Source organism: Cyphomyrmex costatus, unplaced genomic scaffold (assembly GCF_001594065.2).
Source record: "Cyphomyrmex costatus isolate MS0001 unplaced genomic scaffold, Ccosl1.0 scaffold122, whole genome shotgun sequence".
Classification (NCBI taxonomy): Eukaryota; Metazoa; Arthropoda; class Insecta; order Hymenoptera; family Formicidae; genus Cyphomyrmex; species Cyphomyrmex costatus.
The window spans coordinates 1,117,267-1,128,795 of NW_017275196.1; the positions used below are offsets into that span (position 1 = coordinate 1,117,267).

Below are 11,529 nucleotides of genomic sequence, written 5' to 3' on the forward strand. Positions count from 1 at the left end.
CATACAATTCTTAACCAATAGTAACGAATTGCTGCTGCAGCGTGCTGCGTATGAAAAAGTACCTTTAGATTGTGAGTTTCTATATGAAAAGATTTCCTATTGGCGCGAGTCCCGTTGGACCTCTGGTGGCGGTCGCCACAAGCATTTAGCGGTTATAGGAAAAAGCCCTCCTGTCCTCTCTCAAGTTGTTTCTCTCTGGTTAGATTTTGGATAGTCGATGGCGGATTTTGGCGACATTAGCGCCATGACAGTTTCTTGTGATAAGCGAATTGCTCGTTCTTATGTGACCAAGGTGTTTTAATAAGATAATTCGGGCGCGTGGTAGCGTTGTGCGATTAAGCTCTCGTCTGGACGCTCTCTCTTACGATTAGCATCATTTCGTGCGTGCCGGATGCATTACTTGTGATAGAAGCATAATAAAGCAGCATAAATAACGTCGGCTTGATATCCCGGCATCCAATCCGCCATTTCTGGCGTGCGTACGGCTAGTACGATTGGCGTGCCATCCGGCTTCGTCTTAGAGTTGAGATCTTTCATCCCGGGAGTCAATAAAGTCTCGTCGCTAATTATGTAAGTTATTCCATTACATGCAATCAATAATTACGTAATATTTGTATGAATTTTAATTTTCTTTCTGTTTTTGTTTACTCTGCATTCACTGTTTGTTATTTAGGGCCCGAAGCCGAAAAGACAGCACTGGTAAGAGCGACTCCGAAACTACAGACAAGGAGAACAAGAAGGAGAAAAATAGAGAGAAAGAACGAAAAAAACGAGCGGCTTCTTCTTCCAGTAGTGGTTCTAGGTAATAGTCAAAATGTAAAAAATACATTAATTTAAATTTAATAATTAATTTATATGGATTTCTGATCATTTGGTTCTACTTAGTGAAGTAGTTTTTCATATTCTAAAGCTTTTGCAGAGATAGAAATTAGAACTTTTTTCTTTGATCATTGCTGTAACATTCTAAATGCACACACTATTCAGTTATTATTTTATTGATGAATATGTATAAAATTTATATTTGATAGCTCATCAGATAGTAGTTCTGGATCTTCAAGCTCTAGCAGTGGCAGCAGTTCCAGATCAAGCTCTTCTTCTAGTAGCTCATCGAGTAGTTCACCTAGCTCTTCAGCCAGTTCCAGAGATCGAGGAAGAAAAAGAAGTCGTAGCAAAAGCGCTGATGCTTCACGCAGACATGACAATAAAGAAAAGGAGAGAGAAAAGGAAAGGGAAAGGGAAAGTGATAGAGACAAGGACAGAGATCGTGAAAAGGAAAGGAAGAAGGGAAACAATACTGTTCCTGATAAGATCAAACAAAAAGGACGATCCAGGTATTATATGCATTATAAAGTTGACTTGAATTTTTTCTCTTTTATTTGTAATTAATTAATAATTTACTCTAATAATTTTCTTTATTTTATAGATCTCCCTCTCCACGTAGGAAGCGTAGGGAGCGTTCACCGATTCCTAGACCAACAAAAATACATATTGGTCATTTAACGCGAAACGTTACCAAAGAACATGTCGTAGAGATATTTTCAGTATATGGTCAAATAAAGATGGTCGACTATGCATTAGATAAACTTCATCCGAATCAAGGAAGAGGATTTGCTTATGTCGAATTCGAAACTGCAGATGAAGCCGAAAACGCCATGAAACATATGGATGGAGGTAAAACGCAATTAATATCGATATTATTTTGTTGTGTTCCATTTAGCATTTGCAGTGTTCTTGAAATCGCGCAATTTAGCTTTGTTTATCAAATAAACGAGAATAAATAAAGCTCGCTAGTATTGCGAACGTCATTTATTCAAGTAGCAATATGCACTGTCAAGTGAGTTACTTTATTGTCATACTAATGCATTTTGCATTGATCTATTGACAGGCCAAATAGATGGTCAAGAAATCACGGCTGCTCCAGTATTATTACCGAAGCCTCGACCGTTGCCAATGCGACGTATGTCGCCGGGTATGGGAAGACGCGCGCCACCACGATGGGGAGGTGGTGGTAGAAACACACCACCACGTTATCGTAGACGTTCACCGCTTATGAATCGCCGTAGAAGTCCACGACCACCACGACGTAGAATAAGAACTCGATCACGGAGTCCACCAGGAAACCCTCGACATCGACACCGTCGATACACAAGGTCCAGTTCGAGTAGTTCTCGATAACAGTTTTTTATCGCGATGTGTAAATATATATATGATATCGAACTGAACATGATCAACATTGTCGTATAATTGCATTATTGCACTAAAAAAAAAATAAACGATTTCGTTTTAATAATGATTATGATACGTTTGCAAATGGCGATCGTAAACTTGTTTATAAATATCACAATAACTTTATATTTCGTCGAAAGCACACTTTTGAAATATACTAATTTTGCAACACATGTATTGATGATCTTTCGTAGTTACACCTCAAGTTATTATAAACTAGTTAACACTTCAAGTTATTATATATGAACTAATTGTAACATTTACATCATTCAGACTATTATAAGATAAAGAATATTTGTAAAAAGAGTTAATGTAATAATTTTTTTTTAATTGATAGTATTTCTTTAGTCGCGTATTTGGAGTACTAAAAATGGATCATAGGATTTAATTAAATAACTTTATATATATATATAAACGGACAAAGACAAAAAGAATTTTTTTAACCATGTAAGTACAACAGTTTGAGGGAGATGTGTTCCTCTAATATAAAATACATATTTTAGAATATCGACTTAATTTTTCAGAATGTTTGTCTTTGTTACTTTTCTATAAGGTATGTGTATATACATATACACTTGGTTCTGAGTTTTATCTGAGTAAATTCAAATTTATATGCAAATCCTTATCGTTGAGACGAACGTTTTTAAAGCAAAGTGAAGTTTTATTTGACCATATATAAAAAATTTCTATATATGTGTGTATATACATATATATATGTATATACACACATACACATATTTTTCTCTTATTTCCTTTTCTGTTCCTATGTTCCTTATTTACATATAGTCTTATACAGGGCTGTAAAAATACTAAAAACAACAAGATTGATAGAAACTATGATTATTAGATCCTTTTACAAAGAATCAGTTTTAGAAAAAACCTATTCACACAAAATCCTCTTTTATACTTCGCGATATCTACATGAACAAAATCATTGCATCACATTGTAACTTTGCGTCGATGAAAAATATCTACAATTTTTAAACTGCGTGTGTATAGTTGTTAATTATATAATATACAATTTTATTGTGATTTTACAATATAAACGGAACAGAGTCTGAGAATTATTTCGATCATTCAGAAAAGTCGCGTTTTTTTTTTTGAGGCACCAGGAATATTCGAACGTAACCTGGTCCATGGCACAGAACTTTTAAAGAGATCTCAATTGGCTCTCTGGTAACACAATGATATATATGGCTAAGAATTGAGAATGGTTAAAAGAGAAGAATAAAGCTGCTATAATTTTCATGGGAACGTATAAAAAACAGACTTCGAATGCTATATGCACATGCACACAGTATTAAAAATTCTTTGATTTGAAGCACTTTGGCACGGATAAACTGCTGTTATATTAAGCGTCATCCTGTGTTTTCCATAAATAACAAAAAATCTAATTGCCATAATAGCTTTATCGGATAGTTTGATTTTATTGTATTTGCATCTTCAATTTATGGTAAAAGAATTTACTACTCTTGATTAATTTTTCTTTTTATATCACAGGAAAGCACGAGAGTGCTTTTAGCCAGCATGCAAATGAAAAAAGCATGTGCCGCCGAAAGCCAAAGAACACTTTTCACATTTTATATATCCTCTCCTCTTTTTCTACCGTCTCTGATATACAAATTAAAGTCTAAGAAGTAAAATTTACATTCGATCATTTGTATATTACATCAATTAAATAAGGGCAAATCTTACGCACTTGTACGTCAGTAGTAGAGATTCAAGTTCATTTATATATCGCAATAAATAAATAATTAAATAATTTTTGAGTAATAATAGAGATCCACTCAACTTTTTCTCCTCTATCTTGAATTCATTTTTTTTCCTTTTTTTTACGTAACCATCGCCTCACGTTCTATAATAACTATTAATATTACACACGATACTTTTTAAAATGTACGCATAGTTATCGTCGTAATAATAGAACTCGTTACCACTACAGACAGTCAGATCACTGAAACTGCAGAAATCACATAACGATAGCGTTATTATTTGTGATACATCAGCGATGCCTCCGTAATTATTTCACAAAACGTCATTATTCATTTAGCCACCATTATTGGTATAACACCGACATTGGTAGCAAGGCATCTTCGTTACGTTTTTTCATAGTTTTATACGCGCTTCTGTATTTCTTTTTTCGATAACTATAAATATTGTATGTATGTATATATATATATATATATATATATTATATATAGTATCTATTTACACTTTCTTTTTAAATAACGCTTTTTTTCTGTTAGCAAAATATTAGCACCGAATTCCGAATGTTAACTGGATGGGGTGCTCAAAAGGTCGGACCGTCAGTGCGTTCGCTCGCAGAAACCGAGGACGCCGAAACAAAGTATCATCGGGACTGCGATCCATCTTCTTTTTTGTGAATATCCGCGTGCATAAGGGCATTTTCGAGCGGACGTGTTGGTACTCCCGGACCGGGTCCTGCTCTATGATGCATATGTAAGTTGCTGAGCGGACCTGGACTAGGGTCCTTACTCCTGAGTGTATTCACCGGCGGTGGAGGATAGCCGGCGTACAGTTTTGCTCGTTCCTCTTCTTCAGCTCTCAACGCTGCCACTAACGGATTATACCGTAACTGTTGCAGCGTGTCGAACCGATACTCCCGGAAAGGATCGCCCGGCCAAGGGGCTCCCGGTTGACCGGTAGGCGCAGTTGGCGGTGGAAAATGCTGCATCGGGTGTGCGCTTAAACTGGGAAGCATGCTACGCGGCATAGAATGCGAAGCTGGCATACTGTGCGGATGCCTCGTAAGATAGGCATGTGGATGCGGGTGGTATCTCGGATCGGGCAGTGGATTTGGTCCAGGTCCTGGCGCAGACCCCGTCGTTCCGGGACCGGGTACTGGCGGTCGTGGAAGCATTACAACCTCGTCGTCTTTACTACGTGGTTCTTCCTTTACGCGCACTTCCCCAGTATCCAAAGGCGCCGAACCATTCCTGAGCGGCGAACGATCTCGGGATGCAACCACATGTTGTCGATTTTGGTGAAGTAGTCTTTCGCGCTCCATCTCGCGTCTTTCCATCTCACGGCGCTCCTTGTCTCGCCTTTCTCGCTCCCGTTCGGCCGCTTCTTGCTGTTTCCTTTTCTCCTCTTTCTCGCGTTCCCGCCTTTCTCTCTCACGTTGTTCCTCTCTCTCCCTCTCCCGTTCTCTTTCGCGTCTGATACGCTCGCGTTCCCGTTCGGCACGTTCACGCTCTCGTTCGCGTTCTCTTTCCCGTTCACGCTCGCGCTCCCGTTCCTCCAGCTCGGCGCGCCTGTCTATCGCAGGAGGTTCCGGTTTCAATCCCCACGAAACAGTAGTCTGGGGAAATCCAGTAGTAGCGCGTTGCAATCTGAAATTAGACACATAAATTAGTAAAAAGAATACGTTTACAATAAAAAAAAAAATAATGACTTGATAACTGATAAATATTTTATGTACTTACCCTCGCCATGGATCGTGTACTGAACCAAGTCCACCCAGAGGAGGCATCTCCCTTGGCGGAAAAGTTGAAAGGTTTGGAAAATTAGGATTCGGCGCGCCGAACGTTGAAGGATATCTTCCAAACGGAGACAGTCCTGCTCCTGTAATATAAGAAAAGATTATAATATAAAATGATGCACACATCGATAATTATGATGCAGTTCAATGTATGTATCTACAAACATGAACGTGCGCACGTGAGAATAAATGTGAATCTTTGTTACCTCTATTACCTAAATGTGAGGCCGTTGTAGAAAGAAAACCGACAGGATGTGGTGGAGGTGGTGCAGGATGGGCAGATGGTATATTAGTGGAAAACGGTGGTGCCATTGATGGTGCACCGAGTCCAAGACCACCGGCTGGTCCCCCGGGATAAAGATGGCTCGGAGGTCTTAGTAACTCAGTTTTGGTACTAACGACACTTCCCGCTTTAGCTTCAGCCTGTTGCTTTTGTTGGTGATTATATATCTCCCACGCAATACGCACGTGCATCGCATTCCACTTCCCACTTTTCTGGATTTAAAAGATTGAACGTTTAAATAAATATGTTTAAACAAAATGAAAAAGAATATTTTTAATTTTTCATGTAAAAATACCTTTGGCGCAAACGGAGTCAAGTGATTAGGGGGCACAAAAGGTGTCGAAGGTGGTCCAATTCCAGGATGAAGAAGGCCAGTGTTAAAACCGGAATAACCAGAAAGATTTAAGTTTCCACGAAAAAATGGTGATTCAACTCCTCCCAATTTTGGAATGTCCTTAAACTAAATCAAAAGACAGCTTCGTTTAACATCAGTTTACATGTATGAAGGAGTTTACGACAAGTTTATTACGATCAGATAATTAATTATGGTAGATATAATAAATATATAGTCATTGGCTAATAGATATATTTTTTTCTTACAATTGGAGGTGGAAAAAGCGTAGAAGTTGCAGCTGTTGGTAGCAACGGTGTCGTGTGCTGATGCACATGCGTGTGTTGATGTTGATGATGATGCATTTCCGTTCGAAGATACGCTGGACCCAAATTCCCCACTCCAACACCAACATTTCTGTCTTGAGATGCTAGGAACCGATTATCGAGTTCTCTCCTCAGAAGATCAGTCTGACCTGCAACATGTGTCACCCCTTCTTTTGGTTAGTGCATTTATTATCTGCCCATATTTACATAAAACACAATATATTGGAAAAAGTTAGATTGTAAGCTTACTTGTTTGGAACAGAGACTCTGCAGAAAACGGATTGGGATTGGTCGTCGGTGGAGGAAGCGAGGGCAGTGAAGTATGTGGGCTTGAGCTAGACACTGGCGGTGGTAAAGGCGCTGCGAACATCGGTGGTGGAAACGTATGTGGTATACCGAGTGGTACCGGTGGTGGAGTTGGCCTCGGAACAGATGTAGCTGTCGCTGGAGATAGCTGGGGAGCTGTGTTGCTGCTGGTTTTTTTTTTTTTTTTATAAAAGATTTCTATTATTTTTTGTTTGATTTTTATTGAAAAGTTTAAACTTATTCAAACTTACCTAATCCAACTTTGTGGCTTGGTATATGTAGGTAGACTAGAATTGGCTGGCGAGGAGGTGTTTGGCACACTAACAGGCGTTATGCTGCCCCGACTTAGACTACTCACGTTACTGCTGTAACAAACATACAATTATTATTAAAATTTTTTGTTAATATTGAATTATTCAATTTTAACAAGCGATCAAAGGTCTGTTCGCATTGGTTTCTTCTTTATATTCAAAATCTTCGCTTTCTCTCTTTAACGTCTGAATATATTTATCTCTACATTTAAAATATAATTTTAAATGCAAATTTTTGTTAGAATTTTAAGCAACGCGGGCAGACAATATTGCAATTAGAAGAAAATATTTTACCTGTAACTATCTCTTTCCCGACTGGGGCTGTGTCCACGTGGAGAGTTATTATTTCGTCCGGACAGACTGCAGGCCACCATGTCTCTATGAGCGATAGTATTTGCCGTGGTAACTGTATTAGTTATAGTGGATACGCATGTTGTAGTGGCAGCGCTCAGTGGAGTATTATTGTGACTCACGAGGTTATTTCCTATAGTCTGTTTACTTATGTTCGTACAGGGGGAAGCTCTACTCCCTCTCTAAAATATAATTATTACCGTTGTTATGAATACTCGTATCTTGTACTCGAGATAAATAATATCAGTGATATAATTGAATACGTCGGCTTCACTATGTACTGTACAATATACAATACGATACGAGTAACTTACCACGTCAGCGCGCGATGAAGCAGAGTGAGAAGGGGATGGTACCGCAGGCGGAAGATACGGGCTGTGATTTAGAGCGGTATACGGGGTATAGAGCGGTGGATACGACGGTTGTGTCTGTGGATACGCGGCTATAGGAATGGGAGGTGGATAACTCGTGGTGGCCGCTCCGTTCGATGGTGCTGCCGGCGTAACACCTAAACTGGCTACCGCTGGACTAGTTGTATGACTCGAGACGAGAGGCCCAATAGGTGGATGTAATGCAGGTATCGTAGTGTGCGGTTGTTGAGATAAGGAGGGTGGAGGCAGAGCGGGGGAAGCTGGCCGCTGTTGCGGAGCTATTGCACGTGGATTTGCTGCCAAAGGACTAGTCATCTAAAATAAAGTATCAACGAATGTTATTCCGTTCTCTATGAAAGAGGACTAAGTTTATATAACGCAATAACTTACAGAAGGCTGGGATATGTGTGGAGGCAACGTGGGGCTAGGAGGACTCGGCGCTGTTGGAACTGGTGCAGACGCAGGCACAGGAGGTGGTATAGGTGCCGGAGCATTCGTTGCTGGATTAGAAGTTTGACCACCCGTGTCCGGTGGAGATCCACCTGCCCCGTTTGTGGGTGGTAAAACGTGTGGCGAAGAAGACGGCAATTCGTCTAAAAAACAAAAAGGAAAGATCAGAAATATATTCAGAGAAGTAATGGTAATAGCGCTAAGTAACTTTTGAAAGATGATTATATAAATATGTGCATTTCCCATTTCTGAAAAAAATACTTACATTTACGTGTGAGAGGTGGTGAGGTAGAAGATTCAAAGAGTATAGATTCGGCATCCGAGCCCTGTAACATAAAAGCAATGAAATTTATTAAATCTGATCGATTATTTTTTCCAAGACAAGTAGAATATTTACAGAAAATGTGCATACCTTATCGTCTTCTCCTTCACTATCACACTGAAACAAAAATAATAAATCAATATACCGTGCTTATTACAAATATAGAAATATAATTTGCGATTAAAAATCAAATAGGACTACGAACCAAGCTAAATATATAATGCATTTTAACTGCCTTTACTAATTACAAAGAACGACAACCATGGATTTATTTGGATACTGCCTCCACTAATTGCAGGGAACGACAAATATGGATTAATTTCTGATACAAGAGAGAGTCATTTCTGATGACAAGAGAGAATATTGTAATGCGATTTTGATCATTTATGGTATCTTTAAATTCTGTTTGTTAACATTGAGAATGACTCGAGTTAAAATGTCTGTTATTTATTTAAAAAAATTATAGAATTAAATATCTAACTTGGTCCGTATTTTTATGTTTTAATTTTTAATTTAAATTATTTGAAACGGTTACTGTATTGAATTATAATTTAGGATCTTTTATGTGTATACTGATTAAATGTAGATACTTACGATATAACCTTTACCCGAACTGCAATGACTGCTAGCCTGAATTGTGAACATGAATTCATAAATAAAAGTATTAAAAGAACTAAAACTAGTTTTCTAACTTTTCATTTCTTATTTAATAAAGAAATTTACATATATATATGGTAAATATATTTTATCTTAATTATACAGCTAGGAACTAAAGAAACATAAAATAGCATGTTAATACATAAAAATATCAAAGATGTCAGTCATATTTAAAATCAAAAAACAATTTGTTACATAATTTTAAGTTGTGAAATTGTTGAATGTTCTAAGTTACAAGTAACATATGTTACTTACATCGCTGAGATGGTCCCTAGAACTGTCTGCGTCCTGGCAATCCCTAGGTATACCAGGGCCGTGCAACTGTTCAGACGCTCTGCCACTATCGTCGCTTGTACCTGCATCTAGGCCCTGCGAGAGAAATTATCAACGTCACTGTTACTGTATCATCTCTGATTGGTATATGTCAGGCTAGACACTTGACGTGATTTAACTAAGATTATTCAATTACCTGGTTTAGCGTCGAGGGTGTCAGTATGGAATTATGTGTGTAATGGTTGTGCTTGAAATTGTTTTTGATGTGGTGCTCGTTGTGCCTGTTATTCTGTCCGGTATCCAGCTTTGGTTTTTCATCCACTATCGATAGCAACGTGTGTAGTTTCTTGACATTATTTTTACCAGCTAACTTTATTGCACTCTGAAAACAGAGAAGAGGATACATGAAATCAAAATACTATCTGGCATACATAAAAATATGTGTGTGCTTATATATGTACGCATAATTATATATAAAATATATTTTGTCTATTTTTATAAACATATTCTCTCTCTCCCTTCTCTACTTAAAATTTTTTTATGGTATTTAATTTTATTGTTATACATTGTCGACACTATGAAGGGCGTAAAGTAAAAATGTACGTCATCATACATTTTAATTTCACATTTAGCAAGAAATCCCATTTTCATTATTGCTCTTGCGAGCTTGTCACGAACGTCAAGGATAACCAGAACTGCAGAAACGTCACCTTCACTTTTACCGAAGTTACCAACACCATATTTATCAAACGTTCTGATCAGCGTTGAATCACGTTCAAAATCAATTCGCGGATATGCGAGAGATGCGCCCACCTGTGTTCACGAGAAGCGCGGAGCGTCGCCGCAATCGGAGCACCCGCAGCCGCTAGGTATCCCGTCCGCAATGTCGAGTTTTATTCTTCGCGCCCGCGCGACGCCTGCTCCTAACGTGCGGCGGTGGCGGTGGCGGCGGCGGCGGCGGCAGCGGCGACGACAACGACGTCGCCGAGAGCCATGCCCCCCTCCCCCCGGAATCACGGCGAACGAGATTCCGCACTGTCGCGCACGCACCCGACAGGTAACAATAATGCACTGTTGTAAACACCACGAGCGAGCCTCTTGGCCTGACTACGAGGTGTAAGACGACGACGACGGCGACGGCATCGAGAACGTCATCGACGACGTGCGGTCGAGAGAGCGCCGGAGTCCGCGGTGAACGATCGCGGTACTTTCACGCTGTTGCGCGCGGCCGCCGGGCGGAAAAAGCCCGAACGAGAACGCCTTCCACCTTGCCCTCGGAACGGCGCCTTCAAACTGCGATACGAGTGCACATTTCCGAACGCACCGCGTTCTCTTTCATTCCGCAGCCGAACAATGTTACCGGTGATGTCCGCGGTGCCGGACTCACGTCGCGTGACGGACTCCCCGCCGTCGAGAACGTCGACGACGACGACGCGTCGCGGGTGCGACGAACTGATTTTTCGCGATCGCGCACGGCGCGGGATAATCCTGGCCGCGGACGGGCGTTCGTTCGCAAGATGACAGAGGGATTTCGCAGGCATCCGTGTCTCGTGTGCGCGATGCAGCACGGGAGCGCTGCCGAGTGGGGGGAAGCGATGAAAGAGAGCGAGAAGCGGGAGGAAGCGAGAGAAAGAGCGTGGCGGAGGGGGGAGACGGGAGAAGAGGGACGGTGCGAGAGAGAGGACGGGAGAAGAGGAGGGAGAGAGCGAGGAAGAAAGAGAAGACATTGACCGAACGAGCAGCCGCGCGACAAGGCCTCCTTCGTCGTCGGCCAGGCCAGCTGGAAGGAGCGAACCGCGATCCGATTGCTCCCCCCCCCC

General features: G+C 40.4%; 2 protein-coding genes across 2 annotated transcripts in view; one reads left to right on the forward strand and one right to left on the reverse strand.

Annotated features, from left to right (window-relative positions):
- The first annotated feature begins 248 nt into the window (after window positions 1–248).
- Window positions 249–2,374, forward strand: LOC108780129 (RNA-binding protein with serine-rich domain 1-B). The gene is made up of 5 exons (XM_018547726.1): window positions 249–570; window positions 674–802; window positions 1,029–1,331; window positions 1,424–1,671; window positions 1,886–2,374. Coding segments are annotated over exons 1-5 (972 nt in total). The 5' UTR covers window positions 249–568; the 3' UTR covers window positions 2,176–2,374.
- Window positions 2,375–3,050: 676 nt separating this feature from the next.
- Window positions 3,051–11,529, reverse strand: part of tay (tay bridge kinase) — a 34,426-nt gene continuing 25,947 nt past the window's right edge. The window contains exons 3-17 of the mRNA XM_018548097.1: window positions 9,906–10,091; window positions 9,692–9,805; window positions 9,374–9,409; window positions 8,870–8,896; window positions 8,723–8,783; window positions 8,398–8,600; window positions 7,951–8,322; window positions 7,580–7,818; window positions 7,226–7,339; window positions 6,918–7,141; window positions 6,612–6,835; window positions 6,307–6,471; window positions 5,944–6,223; window positions 5,673–5,811; window positions 3,051–5,579 (exon numbers count right to left, since the gene is read on the reverse strand). Coding sequence (XP_018403599.1) covers window positions 4,577–5,579; window positions 5,673–5,811; window positions 5,944–6,223; window positions 6,307–6,471; window positions 6,612–6,835; window positions 6,918–7,141; window positions 7,226–7,339; window positions 7,580–7,818; window positions 7,951–8,322; window positions 8,398–8,600; window positions 8,723–8,783; window positions 8,870–8,896; window positions 9,374–9,409; window positions 9,692–9,805; window positions 9,906–10,091 — 3,387 coding nt within the window. The 3' untranslated portion in view covers window positions 3,051–4,576. The remainder of the gene's footprint in view (window positions 5,580–5,672; window positions 5,812–5,943; window positions 6,224–6,306; window positions 6,472–6,611; window positions 6,836–6,917; window positions 7,142–7,225; window positions 7,340–7,579; window positions 7,819–7,950; window positions 8,323–8,397; window positions 8,601–8,722; window positions 8,784–8,869; window positions 8,897–9,373; window positions 9,410–9,691; window positions 9,806–9,905; window positions 10,092–11,529) is intronic.